General features: G+C 43.6%; 1 protein-coding gene across 6 annotated transcripts in view; it reads left to right on the top strand.

Annotated features, from left to right (window-relative positions):
- Positions 1-18,500, top strand: part of HERC6 (HECT and RLD domain containing E3 ubiquitin protein ligase family member 6) — a 68,380-nt gene that overhangs the window by 41,834 nt on the left and 8,046 nt on the right. For 4 of the 6 annotated variants that reach the window (XM_047798020.1, XM_047798022.1, XM_047798018.1 and 1 more), the window contains exons 13-18: positions 206-360; positions 3,622-3,735; positions 4,293-4,400; positions 10,650-10,820; positions 13,874-14,017; positions 18,098-18,264. In XM_047798020.1, coding sequence (XP_047653976.1) covers positions 206-360; positions 3,622-3,735; positions 4,293-4,400; positions 10,650-10,820; positions 13,874-14,017; positions 18,098-18,264 — 859 coding nt within the window. The remainder of the gene's footprint in view (positions 1-205; positions 361-3,621; positions 3,736-4,292; positions 4,401-10,649; positions 10,821-13,873; positions 14,018-18,097; positions 18,265-18,500) is intronic. The other 2 variants (XM_047798024.1, XM_047798023.1) reach the window with 1 other exon arrangement.

Below are 18,500 nucleotides of genomic sequence, written 5' to 3'. Positions count from 1 at the left end.
AATTATAGTTAATTAGGGAAAAATTTTTTTCCACATCTGTGAGTAATAAATATTCTCTAGGATATTATCCTTAGAAAAGATATTTCTTGGATTATGCCACAAGAAATGGAAAATATGAATTATTTCTTACATTAAAGAACTTAGAAGCTGAGGGAGTTCTTTTGGGGGGGATGCTTATTTATCATGGCTGTTTTATACCCTTCAGAGCAATGTTGGGAATCCTTGCAAGAATCTTCTCTCAACGCACTGGTCCAGATGCTAAAAACGGCCATAGTCCCTCAGCTGCATTATTGGACTGAAACCATTCAGAGTCATAACAATCTTAAAGCTCTTCTCAAAATGATGAAAGAAGTATATAAGGTAAGGGTTCAGCCAAAGGAATGTATATACCACTTTATTAAGTCAGGATCCCTTTGAACCCTCCTACACTGTTGGTGGGAGTGTATATTGGTATAACCCTTGTAGAAAACAGTAGGGAGCTCCCTCAGAAAACTAAAAATAGAATTACCATATGATCCAGCAGTCCCACTCCTGGGCATATATCCAGAGGAAACTCTAATTCAAAAAGATACATGCACCCCAGTGTTCACGGCAGCACTATTTACAATAGCCAAGACATGGAAGCAATTTAAATGTCCACTGATTAAGATGTGGTACATATATGCAATGGAATATTACTTAGCCATAAAAAAGAATGAAATAATGCCATTCGCAGCAACATGGATGCAGCTAGAGAGTATCATACCAAGTGAAGTAAGTCAGAAAGAGAAGGAGAAATACCATGTGATACCAGTAGTATGTGGAATCTAAAATATGGCATAGGGAGTTCCCGTCGTGGCGCAGTGGTTCACGAATCCTACTGGGAACCATGAGGTTGCGGGTTCGATCCCTGCCCTTGCTCAGTGGGTTAATGATCCGTCGTTGCCGTGGGCTGTGGTGTAGGTTGCAGACGCGGCTCGGATCCTGCGTTGCTGTGGCTCTGGCGTAGGCTGGTGGCTGCAGCTCTGATTGGACCCCTGGCCTGGGAACCTCCATATGCCGTGGGAGCGGCCCAAGAAATAGCAAAAAGATAAATAAATAAATAAATAAATAAATAAATAAATAAATAAAAATAAAATATGGCATAAATGAACCTATATACAAAACAGGAACAGACCTACAGACGTGGAGAACAGACTTGTAGTTGCCAAGGGGGAGGAGGGAGGGAGTGGGGTGGACTGGGAGTTTGGGGTTAGTGGATGCAAACTACCTTACACAATTACCTTTTCTTTATTTCTTTTTTGTGGTGAGAACACTTGAGATCTACTCTTTTAACAACTTTCAACTGTACAGCACAGTATTTTTAACTGTAGTCACCATGCTATACATTGGATCCTCAGAAATGATTCATCTTGTAACTGGAAGTTTTTATCCTCTGAACAGCATCTCTCCATTCCTCCACCCCTACCCACCCAGCCCCTGGCAATCACCATTCCACTCTGTTTCTATGAGGTTGGCTGTTTTAGATTCCAATATAAGTGATATCCAACTGTATCTGTCTTTCTCTGTTTGGCTTATTTCACTTAGCATGAGGTTCTCATGGTCCATCCTTGTTATTGCAAATGGCAGAATTTTCCTGTTTTTCATGGCTGAATAATATTCTACTGTGTTACATACCATGTCTTCTTGATCCTTTCATCTGTCAGTGGACACTTGGGTTGTTTCCCTGTCTTGGCTGGTCTAAATAATGCTGCAATGAACATGGGGCTGCAGATATCTCTTTTAGATGGTGATTTTATTTCCTTTGGATATAGACCCAGAAGCGGGATTGCTGGTAGTTCTATTTTTCATTTTTTGAGGAAACTCCATACTGTTTTCCACAGTGGCTGCACCAATTTACATTCCCACCAACAGTGCACAAACATTCCTTTTTCTCCACATCCTTGTCAACACTTATCTCTTGTCTTTTTTTTTTTTTTGCTTTTTAGGGCCACACTTGTGGCACATGGAAGTTCCCAGGCTGGGGGTCAAATTTGAGCTACAGCTGGCAGCTTGCACCATTGTCATAGCAACGCCAGATCTGAGCCATGTCTGCAACCTACACCACAGCCCATGGCCATGCCGGATCCTTAACCCACTGAGCGAGGCCTTGGATACTAGTCAGGTTCATTACCGCTGAGCCACGGCGGTACTCCCAACATCCACCACTGAGCCACCATGGGAACTCCTAGTATCCAACCTTTTAATTTGTTGATCTGTACATCTCCTTTTTTATTTCCTTAATTTATATTCTTAAATTTATTTCCTCTCTTCTAGTCCTTGGATTAATTTGATGTGGCGAAGCATATTTAGTTCATTGATTTTCCAGCCTTGCTTTTTCTGGGAAGCCTTCTTGAACCCCTTAGGTCCTTCTCCAATCAAAACTGTATCCTGGAATTCCCATTGTGGCTCAGAGGGTTAAGAATGGTATTCATGAGGATGTGGGTATGATCCCTGGCCTCGCTCAGTGGGTTGTTGCCGTGAGCTATGGTGTAGGTCACAGATTTGGCTTGGATCTGGCATTGCTGTGGCTGTGGTGTAGGCCAGCAGTTGCACCTCCCAATTCGACTGCCAGCCTGGGGACTTTCATATGCTGCAGGTTCGGCTCTTTAAAAAAAACCCAAACCTCCCCCAACCCCTGTATCCTAGGTGCCTGATTACTTGTTATTTTTCCTACCAGACCATAGGTTGGGTATCTATGCCCATAGGCAGCCTCCTATTTTCAAAAATATTAGTTTTATTGGGACACAGCCCCACACGCTTATTTGCGTATTGTCTATGGGTGATTTGTGCTACAAAACTGCAGGGTTGAAGAGCTGCATCAGAAACTGTATGATCCCAAGCTAAAAATACTTACTCTCTGGATTTAAGAAAGAGCTTGCTGAATACCCTGCTAGACAGTAAGCGATATATATATATAAGCCAGGACAGTTTTTAGCTTATATTTTGTCTCATGCCTGACAAATAGTGTATGCTAAATTAATATTCATTGATTCATAGAGAAAAGGAAGAATTTGTTAAAAGTATCTTGGTTTTTTTTTTTCTTTTTAGGGCTGCACGCACGGCGTATGGAAGTTCCCAGGTTAGGGGTCATATCGGAGCTACAGCTGCCAGCCTACGCCACAGCCTACGCCACAGCCATGCCAGATCTGAGCCTCATCTGCGACCTACACCTCAGCTCACGCCAGTACCGGATCCTTAACCCACTGAGCGAGGCCATGAGGATCAAACCCGCATCCTCATGGATCCTAGTTGGGTTCATTAACTGCTGAGCCATGAAGGGAACTCCCAGTTTGGGGTTTTTTGGGTTTTTTTGTGTGCTTTTATTCTCAAGACCTGGAAACTGTTTTCTAGTGAACCTGTGCCCTAGGAATTGGCTTACTAATCTCAGCTGCTGATATTTTATGCCTTTTATAATATTTATGAATATTGGACAAATTACAGATCAAAAAAATGGAAGTTTTATAGAACTCCCCCTCATCATTGACCAATGCATTGGGTTTAGGGAGCCTATTCTAATTATCTATATACTAGTCACATATAAACATAGGTTAAATCATTTATTCATAGAAAATGAAATTCACAGGTCATATTCTCTTTTAGGTAAACAAAGCTAAGTGTCGACTACCAGAAAATACTTTCTACATAGATGACCTCCACTTTTTATTGAACTTTTATGCAGAGAGAAGTAGAATTATCTTTAGGAATAAAAACCAGGTAAGAATAACATTTTTACTTTCTGAAATTTTTCATACTTTAAAGGGGGTCATATCAGTAGCTATGTAGACATCTCTTTGATAAATTGAGTTGAAAATGTCTTTATTGTAATGCTGAATTTGCTAAATTAGATGATCTTGGAAAACTTAAACCTCTTTCAGTCACAAAACGAATGCATTTTCTTAGAAATTTGTTTCTAGGTGATTTGGGTTCCTAAAGACAATTTCTAAAAAGTATGGGGGCGTTCCCATCATGGCATAGTGGTAACAAACCCGACTACTATCCATGAGGATCCCTGGCCTCACTCAGTGGGTTAAGGATCCAGCGTGGCTGTGGCTGTGGCTGTGGCTGTGGTGTAGGCTGGCTGCTACAGCTCCGATCCAGTCCCTAGCCTGGGAACCTCCATATGCCATGGGTGCAGCCCTAAAAAGACAAAAAATATGTGTATATATATATTCTAAAATGTGTGGAGGGAAATAATTTAAGGAGTGAGGTGAAGGAATGAAGTTTTCCTTTTCTTTTGATTATCAAAACTGTTACTTCTTTTTAATTTTTAGATATCTGCAGAAAACTTTGATTTCATTATTTTCAGTGATTTTCCATTTGTCTTTAATTTGCCATCCAAAATTAAATTATTACAAGCGGATTCCCATCTAAAAATGATGGTATGTATGTCTTTTTTTATTATGTAAAATTTTCAGACATATACAAAATAGGTATAATGGCATATGGAACCACAGCACAGAGTTTTAGCAGTCATCAACATTTTGCCACACTTTCTTCTTTTGTCATTTTTTACTGTTTTTGTGGTTGTTACTATTTTTGCTAGTCTTTTTTTGTGTGTGTGTCTTTTCAGGGCCGCACTAGGGGCACATGGAGGTTCCCAGGCTAGGGGTCTAATTGGAGCTGTAGCTGTCAGCCTACACCACAGCCGCAGCCACCACAGATCCCCGTATCTGCGACCCACACCACAGCTCAGGGCAACGCCGGATCCTTCACCCACTGAGCAAGGGCAGGGACTGAACCCACAACCTCGTGGTTCCTAGTAGGATTCGTTAACCACTGCGCCATGATGGGAACTCCTTTGCTAATCTTTTTTTTTTTTTTTGTCTTTTGTTGTTGTTGTTGTTGCTATTTCTTGGGCCGCTCCCGCGGCATATGGAGGTTCCCAGGCTAGGGGTCGAATCGGAGCTGTAGCCACCAGCCTACGCCAGAGCCACAGCAACGCGGGATCCGAGCCGCGTCTGCAACCTACACCACAGCTCACGGCAACGCCGGATCGTTAACCCACTGAGCAAGGGCAGGGACCGAACCCGCAACCTCATGGTTCCTAGTCGGATTCGTTAACCACTGCGCCACGACGGGAACTCCTGCTAATCTTTTAAAGCAAATTCCAGGCCCGATTTTTTTGCACCTCTCCATACTTCCGTGCGTTATTTCCAGTTGCTTCACTTTTGTTTATGCTGTGATTCATCAATGGGTTCCCATGATGACCGCATAATTCTTCCGTTATAAAGTTTTCCATCGACCTTTTTTTAAAAATTGAAATATAGTCCCTGTACAGTGTAAGTTAAAAGTGTACAATATAGTGATTCATAATTTTTAAAGGCTATACCTCATTTATAGTTATATAAAACATTAACTATATTCCCCGTGTTGTAAAGTATATGCTAGTAGCTTTTTTTTTTTGTCTTTTTCTAGGGCTGCTCCCATGGCATATGGAGATTCCCAGGCTAAGGGTCTAATCGGAGCCGTAGCCACCGGCCTACGCCAGAGCCACAGCAACACGGGATCCCAGCCATGTCTGCTGGGATCCCAGCCACAGCTCAGGGCAACACCGGATCCTTAACCCACTGAGCAAGGCCAGGGATCGAACCTGCATCCTCATGGTTCCTAGTCAGATTCGTTAACCACTGCACCACAACGGGAACTCTGATTGTAGCTTATTTTATATGTAATAGTTTGTACCTTTTACTCCTCTACCCCTATAATGCCCTTTTTCTTTCCCCCTCCCCACTGGTAACTGCTAGTTTGTTCTCTATATCTCTGAGTGTACTTCTTTTAAATTTTAATCTCTAGTTTGGTGTATTTTTTAGATTCCACGTATAAGTGATATCATACAGTATTTGTCTTTCTCTGACTTACTTCATTTAGCATAATGCCCTCCAAGTCCATCCATGTTGCTGCAAATGGTAAAATTTCATTCATTTCTATAACGGGGTAGTATTCCATTGTGTATATTATATATATGCTACATCTTCTTTGTCCATTTATCCATTGATGGACACTGAGACTGCTTCCATATCTTGGCAATTTTAAATAATACTGCTATGGGAAGAGTGAAACAGCTATCCTTCTCCAACTATTTCCAAAAACTGCAGAGTAAGGAACACTTCCAGATTCATTCTATGAGGCCAGTGATATCTTGATACAAAAACAAGACAAAGAGAATCACACAAAAAGAAAATTACAGGCCAGTATCACTGAAGAACATAGGTGCGAAAATCTTCAATAAAATACTAGCAAGCCAAATACAATACATGAAAAGGATCATACACCATGACCAAGTGGGGTTTATCCCAGGTATACAAGGATTTTTCATTATCCACAAATCAATCAATGTGATGCATCACATTCACAACTGAAAAATAGATAGCATAGAATCATCTCAATAGTTGCAGAAAAAGCTTTTGATAAAATTCAACATCCATTTATGATAAAAATTCTCCAGAAAGTGGGCATAGAGGAAACGTAAATCAGCATAATAAAAGCTGTATATGACAAACCCACAGCTGACTTCCTACTGAGTAGTGAAAAGCTGAAAGCATTTCCTCTAGATCAGAAACAAGACAAGGATGTCCACTCCCACAAGTTTTATTCGACATAGTTTTGGAAGTTCTAGCCACAGCAGTCGGAGAAGAAAAAGAAATAAGAGGAATCCAAATTGCAAAGAAAGCACTAAAACTGTCATTGTTTGCAGATTACCTGATACTATACGTAGAAAATCTTAAAGACACCACGAAAAAATACCAGAGCTCATCAATGAGTTTGACAAAGTTGCAAGATACAAAATTAATATACAGAAGTCTGTTGAATTTCTATACACTAAAAATGAACGATCAGAAAATGAAATTAAGGAAATAATCCCATATACCATCACATCAAAAAGAATAAAATATCTAGGAATAAAGTACCTAGGGAGGCAAAAGACCTGTAAACTATGACGCTGATGAAAGAAATTGAAAACAACAGAGACAGATAGAAAGATATACTATGTTCTTGGGTTGGAAGGATCGATATTGTTTTTTTGTTTGTTTCTTTGTTTTTTTGGTCTTTTTGCCTTTTCTTGAGCCACTCCCGTGGCATATGGAGGTTCCCAGGCTAGGGGTCAAATCGGAGCTGTAGCCACTGGCCTACACCAGAGCCACAGCAACACAGGATCTGCAACCCACACCATAGCTCACAGCAATGCTGGATCCTTAACCCACTGAGCAAGGCCAGGGATTGAACCCACAACCTCATGGTTCCTAGTCAGATTCATTAACCACTGCGCCACGACAGAAACTCCAGGATCAATATTGTTAACATGGCCTTATTACCCAAAGCAATCTACAGATTTAATGCAATCCCTGTCAAAATACCAGTGAAATTTCTCATGGAACTAGAACAAGTAATTTTAAAATTTGTGTGGAAACACAGAAGATCCCAAGAACCAAAACAGTCTTGAGAAAGAACAAACCTGGAGGAATCAGGCTCCCTGACTTCAGTCTATACTGTAAAGCTATAGTTACCAAAATGGTATGGTAGTGATACAAAACAAGAAATATAGATCAATGGAACAGGACAGAAAGCCAGAAATAAACCCATGCACTTATAGTCAATTAATTTATGACAAAGGAGCCAAAAATATAAAATGGAAAAAAGACAGTCTCTTCAAAAAGTAGCACTGGGACAACTGGACAGCTCCATGTAAAAGAATGAACTTACTACACACGCACACGCGCACACACACACATTTTTTTTTTCATTTTTTATTTATTTTATTTTTAGGGCTGCAACCACAATATGTGGAAGTTCCCAGGCCAGGGGTCACATTGGAGCTTCTGCTGCCAGTCTATGCTATAGCCACAACAACACCAGATCCGAGCCACCTCTACAACCTATACCACAGTTCTCATCCATGCTGGATTCTTAATGCACAGAGCAAGGCCAGGGATCAAACCTGCTTCCTCATGGATACTAGTCAGATTCTTGACCTACTGCATCACAATGGGAACGTCCATGAACTTAGAACATTCTCTAACAGCATACACAAAAATAAACTCAAAATGGATTAAAGACCTAAGTGTCAGGCCGGATACTATAATTTCTGAGGCTTGTTTCCTAGGCCATTCCTCAAGAAAGACTTGTATCTATTTATGTATAGTATTTATAGATTCAAGATTCACTGGAATCAGAAGTCATACCCATTATTTTTATGAATAATTCAAAGGAGATAGGCCATCTGGGTGAAGCACGGACAAGTCTGGGACAGCACACGTGCAAAAGAAGCCATGTCAGTCATTAAACATTTCCTTTATACACCTTATTAATTATTTAGCTTACGGGACATTTTCCAGTGAGCCATGCTCCATAAATCTATAAATTCTAGGTTTGTTTATTTTTGGTTTTGTTTCATTTTGTTTTCTTTTTAGGGCCCTGCACCTGCAGCATACCAAGGTTTCCAGGCTAGGGGTTGAATCAGAGCTGCAGCTGCCAGCCTGCGCCGCAGCCACAGCCATGCAGGATCCGAGCTGAGTCTGTGACCTACACCACAGTTCACGGCAATGCTGGATTCTTAACCCACTGAGCGAGGCCAGGGATCAAACTCGCATCCTCATGGATACTAGTTGGGTTCATTACTGCTGAGCCACGATGGGAACTCCTGTTTTTGCTTTTTAACAATTTAAATTTTTTTTTTTAATCTTTTGGGCTGTTCCCACAGCATGGGAAAGTTCCCAGGCCAGGGATCCAACTATTCCACAGCAGTGACCCAAGCCATTGCAATGACAATGCCGGATCCTTAACCCACTGCACCACAAGGGAACTCCTCTAGGTTTATTTATAATAAGCAACCCAGATGGACAAGGTAAATCCATCTGCTAAAGCCATCTTGTAGATCAGGACTCTCCCTCTCGTTGCTGTTAAGAGGGTCTGCATCAGCTTATTTACAGGGAATTTGACTGCATCGTCTCTTCTTTTGTTTCCTAGCTACTCCTTTTAAACATTTTCCTTATACCCTGGTAATGGGAGAAGATAGATTGTCTTTCCAAACCTAACTGCTCCTTAAAGTGTTCTTTAGGCGAGTCCTTCTGTGCGTGGTATCTCTTTCTACAGCAGCGCTCTATCTAACCTGTTTACTGTGTTAGTGAGGGTTGAGTGGACAGTAGGCCCAGGCAGGTTGCATATCATGAAGCATAAGGGCAGATGTGAGGACAGGAAAACTCTAATTATAGTCGTCAAGGGTGAAGTTAGAAAGCAGACTCTAGAATCCTGTCCCTCAAAGGATAGATGATGGACGGAGTTAAAACTGTGAGCTCCGAACAGCATTACCAGTTCAGATGCATAGATACAGAGAGGGGAGACCAACACATGTAAAATGGGAGTAGAGAAACTGGAAGGTGAAATAAGCTGTAGGTTTCCAGTCCAATCTTGGGTTAGTTGAGAGAAGGGTGGGCCCACAACGGGCCACATACACGTCTCCCTGCGAGAGTCAGTGGAGGACATTGCTGGTCGCTCCCTGTCACTCAGATCCAGGGGACCTGGTGCTTGCCAGTCAGCATCGCGAAAGCATCCCGGAGCTGCAGGTGCCTAGGCCACAGGAAGAGAAGACTCACCACCAGGAGGAACCAGCGACGGTACTTATTCTGCTTCCCTACGAATCTGGGATAACACCTTAAGGAGAAACCGGTAGAATCTAGTGGCATCACACGCACATTTCCCAGCACTTGGTGGCAGAGATCTTGTGCGGAGCTTTCCCAAGCCCAGAGCCTCAGGCACACGTCTCTGAGATGCTTGCAGAGGGCTTCTCTGGGCAGCCACACTCAGCCTGGACACCCGAAACAGGATAGCTCTTGTCCACCTGTCTTCCTGTCGCTGTTGCACGACAGGCCCCAAGAAGACTGCATTGGTTTATAAGTCCTTACTACCCCTTTATTGTTCTTGGAATAAAGCAGAAGTCCTAGAGGAGTGTTGAAGGTCAAAGCGAGGATAGCAAGGCCAACACTCAATTCCTCATCCAGGGGAGTTCAGCAGAAACAAGATCAGGGGACTCAGTTGGTAAGGAAATACTGAGAATTCAGAAAAGCTAAACGGAAGGCCAAGAACAATGCTAGGTATGCAATGAGGCCACCAGGAGCATCTTTTTAGGGAGTTCCTGGGCAGAGACAGTAGAGGGATCATAGGTATTTGAAGGAGAGGCGTGGACCTTCTCTGAGCAAGTCTTTCCTCAAGTTTTTTCCTGTGCCTGACATTATATCTGAATCCTCCACTGCCCTTATATTCTTGAGGACTGTGGTGCCAACACTGCTAAGTGGATAACACTGGACCAATGTCTCAGCGTGGCCAGTATCACTCCAGTAGTGCCTTGAAGAATTATGGTGCTATAATACGTGATCTGAGAGGCTCTCAATTACTTATGGGCACACCCGCGGTGACTAATCCTCTGTACACAATTCCTGGGGGTCACAGTCGCACAGATCCTACCATCTCTTTATCTTCCGTAATGTAGAAATGGTGCTCCTTTCCTTCAATAATGATGAGCGTATATCGCAATGGTGGGCATAACTATATGCTTCGTAAAATGTATTTATTTGAACTATTAAATAATGCCTAGTAGTTCTACGAGGCGTCCTAAAATATTTCTTTTTTTCTAGGAATTAGAAGGGAAAGCACACATGGATTTTAACCAAGTAATTCTGCAAAGAAAGGACGAATTCCCTCCACCACCTACCTTTACCCTTAAAGTCAGACGAAGTCACCTGGTTGAAGATACTCTGCGTCAGTTAAGCCAGGCCGACGCCACCGACCTCCGGAAAGTATTCGTGGTACGGTAAAAAGTCTCGCTGGACGTTTTTGCCAATATGGGAGGGAAATAGTTATAACACGTGGCACAGAAAGAGCCTCTTTTTGCAACTGTAGTTAGCAGCCTAACGGTTTCCAAGATTCCTTGCTTACCTTTCAGAGAATTGGATGTTTAATTGAACACTGGGGTTATATATTACCTATAGCTACAGAAATGCTGCACGGTGGACCATCCCAAAGCATAATGACTTAAAATGACAATACTTTTACATATCTGCAATTCAGCTGATGGGCTGCTGATCTAGGTCGAACTCATCTGGGTGGCTTTGCAGATTTCTTTCTTTCTTTCTTTTTTTTTTTTTTTTGTCTTTTTGCCATTTCTTGGGCCACTCTCGAGGCATATGGAGGTTCCCACACCAGGGGTCTAATCGGAGCTACAGCTGCTGGCCTACACCACAGCCACCACAACATCAGATCAGACCCACGTCTGCAACCTACACCACAGCTCACGGCAACGCGGGATCCTTTAACCCACTGAGCAAGGCCAGGGATCGAACCCACAACCTCATGGTTCCTAGTCGGATTTGTTAACCACTGAGCCATGATGGGAACTCTGGCTTTGCAGATTTTGTCTGTACTTGGTTACATATTAGGGAATTGTCTAAAGATTGGCTAATCTAGGCTAGGCCTGGCTGGAACAGTTTGGCCCCGCTTCCCATGTTTTCCACCTTCTTCCTGGGACCTGCAAGCATGTGTTTCTCGCAGCAGTGTCAGAGGTAGAGGATAGCAAGCCAGTCACACAGAAAACATGTTTTAGTCAAAGCAAGTCCTGTGGCTGAACCCAAGTCAAGGGCTGGCAAAATAAACTCAGCCTCTTCCATGGGAAGAACTGAAGAGTCACATGCCAAAGACAGATCAAAAAGGGTGAAGAATGGGGGCTGTGAATGCCATCTGCAAGCAGCAGGTGGAACAGATCCTTTTTTTACATGTTAGCCCTAGATTTAGTCATAGACTTCCCACTATATTGGTTTCAATTCTAGCCACATCCTTCACTTTATCCTTTGTGGGCACTGTAGGGGCTTTCACTGTGTGGTATCTCAGATTGTTTGCTCACAGAATAATGACGAATTTTATAGGTGAGAGCTGGAGTCTATCCAGAAGAGAGTGGATTTTCCAGATACCTGCCATGAAGGGAAGAGTTAGGTTCTCAGAGAAGAAATCAGAACCTGAAGGGTAGGACTCAGAGAAGGAGTCTGTCTCCCAGTGTGGGGCTCTAATGCAAAACAAATATATATATATATTTTTTTCCTTTTTAGTGCCGAACCCATGGCATATGGAAGTTTCTGGGCTAAGGGTCAAATCAGAGCTGCAGCTGCTGGCCTATGCCACAGCCACAGCAATGCTGGATCCAAGCCATGTCTGTGACCTACACCACAGTTCACGGCAACCCCGGATCCTTAACCCACTGAGCAGAGCCGGGGATCAAACCTGCTTCCTCATGGATACTGGTTGGGTTCGTTACTGCCGAGCTCCAATGGAAGCTCCCAAAGAAACTGTTTTGTAAGCCAGACTTTCTAGTTGTTGTCCCCCTGGGACCCTATTTTCCTTTCAATCCCAATTCTGAGGAAATCAATAGAAAATGAATCTGTCTGCAGAGATGCCGGAGGTAAGAGGGTAAACTCCAAGACAGATCCAATCAAAACATAGACCAAGGTGGTGTTGTCAAGGCCCTTCACCAGCAGGACCTGATGTGGCAAAGGCAGACCAGCTAGTGTAAATGAGCAGAAATAAGAAAGTTGGAAACAAGCCGTATTTTTTCTTTCTTTTTTTTTTTTTGTCTTTTTGCTATTTCTTGGGCCGCTCCTGCGGCATATGGAGGTTCCCAGGCTAGGGGTCTAATCGGAGCTGTAGCCACCGGCCTACGCCAGACCCACAGCAACGCGGGATCCGAGCCGTGTCTGTGACTTACACCACAGCTCATGGCAAAGCCAGATTGTTAACCCACTGAGCAAGGGCAGGGACCGAACCCGCAACCTCATGGTTCCTAGTCGGATTCATTCACCACTGAGCCACGATGGGAACTCCAAAATAAGCTTAAGTTGTTAATGTGAGGCAGGCTCTTGGAAATGATGGATGGTAGCCAAGGAGCTGGTTGATCAAAGTACCAGGAAATAAGATCTTCTAGGTGAAGAGAAGAGAAAGAGGACTCTTCGTGAAGCTTGGTGATTTTATATTAAAAGATAAAAAAAAAAAAAAAAAGCCAGGAAAGGAAGTATAGGTGTAGCTAGTGAGGTCAGAGGAAAACCAGGATAGCATTCAGTTCAAAGGAAGACTTTAGAAAGGGGGACCAGTTCTGTCTTATTATTATTTTTTAATCTTTTTTTAGCCACACCCATGACATATGGAAATTCCCAGGCCACATCACAGCTGCAGCAGTGCCCGATCCTGAACCCACTGCTTTGGGCCGGGGATCACACCTGCGCTCCCTCAGAGACAAGGTCAGGTCGTGAACCCACTGCACCACAGCGGGAACTCCAAGGGACTAGTTCTGATTGATTCCCACCCAAGGGCTCTGGGCAGTCAGGTCTAAAGGTCCCTACGAAGGTGCCATGCCCAGGCTGACTGGGAGAGCTGTTTGTCAGAAGTCCTAACCGGGGGAGAGGCAGGGGAAACCAAGTCATTGCTGACAGGAGCCCAAGCTGTAAAGCCTGAATGGTGAGGTGAAGGTAGACAAGATAGAACAATCGAGGAGTTCCGTGGCCCAGGGGTTGGAAGCACAGCAACATTTGGTTCAAGACACTAGTCAGCATTAATGGTGAACGCCAAGTCTTGCTAGAATCCTCCTTCCTCTGGTTCATGTGGCCGTGGAAGGGACCCCTGCACTCGCCTTGCCGTGATCCGATGGTGAATAGGTACATGGCATCTGCTACTCAGAAGCAAAGTGAGGGAGAACAGAGACAGTGGGGTAAGGACGGAAGATTCTGGAAATTCTGGGAACTGCAGGTTTGAAACTTTTCCCTGAGGGTCCGGGCCTTATGTTTTAATCTGGAGCTGCGAGTGTGTTCTCTTTCCTCAGGTTGAATTTATTAAGGAAATTTGTTCTGTGGGGGAAGGGGTGAAGTCTGAGTTCTTCCACTGTATATTTGAAGAGATGATCAAGAAAGAATATGGCATGTTCATATATCCTGAAGATGGTTCCTGCATGTGGTTTCCTGTCAACGTAAGCCTTTCATTTCATTTCTTTTCTTTTCTTTTTTTTTCCTGTCTTTTCTAGGGCCACACCCACAGCATATGGAGGTTCCCAGGCTAGGGGTCTAATTGGAGCTGTAGCCGCCGGCCTACACCACAGCCACAGCAATACCAAATCCGAGCCTCGTCTGCCACCTACACCACAGCTCACGGCAATGCCGGATCCTTAACCGACTGAACAAGGCCAGGGATCAAACTTGCAACCTCATGGTTCCTAGTCAGCTTCATTAACCACTGAGCCACGACGGGAATGCCTCATTTATTTTCTGATGGGTTTTCAGAACAGAAAAAGCATACTATGTACTGTCACATGAGAACAATACATAATAATGTCAAATTCAGTCACAGAGAGCCTTGCTACTCAAAATGTGGTCCACAGAGCAGATGTTCCAGCATTCCCTGGAGCTGTTAGAAGGGTACAATCTCAGGCCCAGTTCAGAATATGTATTTTCTTTTTTTTTTGTCTTTTGTCTTTTTTTGTTGTTGTTGCTATTTCTTGGGCCGCTCCCGCGGCATATGGAGGTTCCCAGGCTAGGGGTTGAATCGGAGCTGTAGCCACCGGCCTACGCCAGAGCCACAGCAACGCGGGATCCGAGCCGCATCTGTGACCTACACCACAGCTCACGGCAACGCCGGATTGTTAACCCACTGAGCAAGGGCAGGGACCGAACCCGCAACCTCATGGTTCCTAGTCGGATTCGTTAACCACTGCGCCACGGCGGGAACTCCCCAGAATATGTATTTTCTAAGGTCCCCTGGTGGTTCCTATGAGCATCAAATGTTTAAACAGCTTGACTGAAGTGTACTTGGCGCATAAATGTCCGATTTGATACATTTGGATGTACAGCTATACCCACGAAACTCACCACAATTAAGATGGTGGACATCGCCGTCATCCCCCCCCGCTTCTACTTCTTGCCCTCTCCTGCCTGAGGTGACCTGTGTCACTATAGAGTAGGTCGAATCTCCTAGAATTTTGTTTAAGTGGAATCATAAGCAGTCTTTCTGTCTGCCCTGGTTCCCTCAGCATGATGCTCTTAGGACTCATGCATGCTGTCATATGTCTCGTAGTTCATTCCCTCTCGTTGCTGAGTAGTCTCCAGCTAATGCATGTAGTCTCCAGCTAATGCATGTCTGGGTGGCTTCCTAACTTTTAAGAGGCAGGAATCAAGAATGTTTCAAATTAAGAGAGAAATTGTTAATAGAATCCTGGAGATAATTGCTCATTCTAACAAGGTGATTCATTTTTGCAGTGATTATATTTTTACAAAGATCCTCAATATGTAAACATTTTCTTAAAATAACAGGAGTTCCTGCTGTGGCTCAGTGGGATTGACCTCTCTGGAGCACTGGGATGCAGGTTTGATTTCTGGTCCCGTACAGTGCATTAAGGATCTGGTGCTGCTGCAGCTGTGGTGTAGGTTGCAACTGCAGCTCAGATCTGATCCCTGGCTCAGGAACTCCATATGCCTTGGGGCAGCCAAAGGGAAAGAAAATTAAGAGCAGAAAAACACCTCGGCTTATTTCTCTGTTAGTAAAGAACAAATAATTCTAAAAAAAAAAAAAAATCACGTATTGAGTTTCCAATTATTTACTTATTTATTTATTTTTTGTCTTTTTGTCTTTTTAGGGCCGCACCCATGGCATATGGACGTTCCCAGGCTAGGGATCTAATCGGAGCTGTTGCTGCTGGCCTACGCCAGAGCCATAGCAACGCCATATCCTTAACCCACTGAACAAGGCCAGGGATGGAACCCACATCCTCATGGATACTAGACTGGTTCGTTACCACGGAACCACAACAGGAACTCCTATTGGCTGTTTCTTGAAGTCTGCCCATTGTATTAAATATTATAGAAGATTCAAATGAGTATATGACATAATCTGTTTCCTCTTGAAACTTTGTATATCTGTGGATGGAGCAATAAGACTAAAACCACCTGGAACTTTAGCCATTTGTTGACATTTTGTATGGCTGACTCTGAGCTTTGCAGAAGCTCGGTAGGGAAACTCGGTAGGGTGGGGGAAGGAGCTCTCCTGCGGGATCAGAAGCCTGGTGTTCTAGCCTTGAGCAGTGGCGGGTGGGGGTCATTTAGTTTTCAGTTCCCTCTCCTATAATGTGGCTGTCATAATTCCTGCTCTTCCTGCTCTGGAGAGCTGTGATGAGATTAAAACAAGGTATGTTGTTGCCATGAAAACGTTAGGGCACGACACACACGTTTAAGGAATTCTTTGTTAGCAAAGAAAGAAGTCAAGGGAGACTAAAATGATTGGAAAAAGGGTCATGGGAAAGTGGAGCTCTGAGGACGAAGCTGAAGAGTGGGGATGAAATAGATCCGAGAGCTGCAAGGAGGGAATGGAGAGGAGAGAAATAAACCTTCCATCAACTCTGTGAGGTTGTTCCCACTTTATAGATAAAGAACCTGATGCTCAGATTAAATAAACTGTCCAGGGGCATTCAACTTGCAAGTGCCCAAGCCAGAATATGAATTTGGGACTCTCTGATCCCAAAGCTCTTACTCTTAAGCATTATACTATCCTGCTGGATAGAAAACACAGAGGCAGAAGTCTGATTTGTGTGTGGCTCAGTGAAGAGACAAAATCAACTAGAATCAGGGGATGCCTTATAAATACAGGAAACAAGACAGATTAGGGTAGAAGAGGTCCCCTTTGGTGGGTACTTGTATTGAACTTTTCACTCATTTTCAAAATTCAAAGGCATTTTTAACATCTGTCCTCTCCCATTACCCTAAGAAAGAAATACAGCGAGGAGACCGAGGCACAGACCCTTATGTGGCTGACCTAAAGTCATGCACCTGCCAGTCATGCACTGGAATTGAGATGTTAGAATTTTTAGGCTAGTGACCTCTCGGTCGGGCTGCAGTGATGGCCTGGCCAGAAGTGGCCAGGGTCTTCTCACATCCTGGACCACCAAGTGCAGAGAAGACTGAAGCCCCTTTCAACAGGACTCTTTCCGTCTTCCTTTTACTGCCCCTCGTGGTCAGTGGCATTAGTCACCTTCCCTGAGCTTGTCTGTAAGCACACCGAAGTGGAGGGCTGCAGCGCCCAAGGGGGTGGCACTCCTGACACACACCTGACAGGCCTGGTGCCCACTGCGAGTGTAGGTAAAGTGCACCCTGCCTTCCCAAGTGTCGCTCTTCTACGTGAATTTGAAGGCAAAGTCTGCAAAATTAAATAGTGGAAAGCTTGGTTTATAAGGCTGTCTGTGCATATTTCTTTTTCATAGTCCAGTTGTACTATTAGTAACAAAAAGCAAATTCAATTATTTAATAATCGGAACTATTAAAAATTTATATATATATGTAGTTCTTTTAGGGCTGCACCTGTGGCCTATGGAGGTTCCCAGGCTAGGGGTCTAATTGGAGCTATAGCTGCCAGCCTATGCCACAGCCAAAGCAACACAGTATCCGAGCCCCATCTGCGACCTACACCACAGCTCACGGCAACACTGGATCCTTAGCTCACTGAGCAAGGCCAGGGATCGAACCCACAACCTCATGGTTCCTAGTCAGATTGATTTCTGCTGCCCCACGATGGGAACTCCTACAATTTATATTTTAACTTATGGAAAAATTTACATTGTATTATAGCCTATATAAGAACCTCAAATTTTGATTTTCCTAAAGCTCATTTTGTTTCTAATTTCTGACTTTTAGGAGAGGGAACCAAACCATTTTTTTACTAATCTAGTTATCCCTTTTTTTTTTTTTTTGTCTTTTTGCTATTTCCTGGGCCGCTTCCTTGGCATATGGAGGTTCCCAGGCTAGGGGTCGAAGCGGAGCTGTAGCCACCGGCCTACACCAGAACCACAGCAATGCGGGATCCGAGCCGCATTTGCAGTCTACACCACAGCTCACGGCAATGCCAGATCGTTAACCCACTGAACAAGGGCAGGAACCGAACCCGCAACCTCATGGTTCCCAGTCGGATTCGTTAACCACTGCGCCATGACGGGAACTCCTAGTTATCCCTTTTGATTATTGGTTATTTATAATACATTAATCTTTTTTTTTTTTTTTTCCTTTTCTAGCCTACATGTGGGAAGAAGATGTATTTCCTCTTTGGGATTTTGTGTGGACTCTCCCTATACAATTCAAATGTTGTCAACCTTCCTTTCCCATTGGCTCTGTTTAAGAAGCTTCTGGATCAAAAACCATCACTGGAAGATTTAAAAGAACTCAGTCCTCTTTTGGGGAAGTAAGTAAATATAATTGCTTTTCTAGGGCTATATATCTAGTCAGTCTCAACTGTTCAGGCATAGATAATGTTACACGCACAGACACATAGATACACAGACACACAAAGAATTCAGTTTCAATAAATTCGTATGCTCTTTAGATGAACTTGAATTTTGCAAAACTAAGTAAACCCTCAAAGATGGAGAAAAGCCAAATGCTCCTCTGATTATCAAGCTGTACAGTAAACTGAGCTCT

The sequence above is a fragment of the Phacochoerus africanus genome, chromosome 10 (genome assembly GCF_016906955.1).
Source record: "Phacochoerus africanus isolate WHEZ1 chromosome 10, ROS_Pafr_v1, whole genome shotgun sequence".
NCBI classification, from domain to species: domain Eukaryota; kingdom Metazoa; phylum Chordata; class Mammalia; order Artiodactyla; family Suidae; genus Phacochoerus; species Phacochoerus africanus.
The sequence above is the reverse complement of the archived record's forward strand: the minus strand, read 5'-3'. Positions and strand labels throughout refer to the sequence as shown.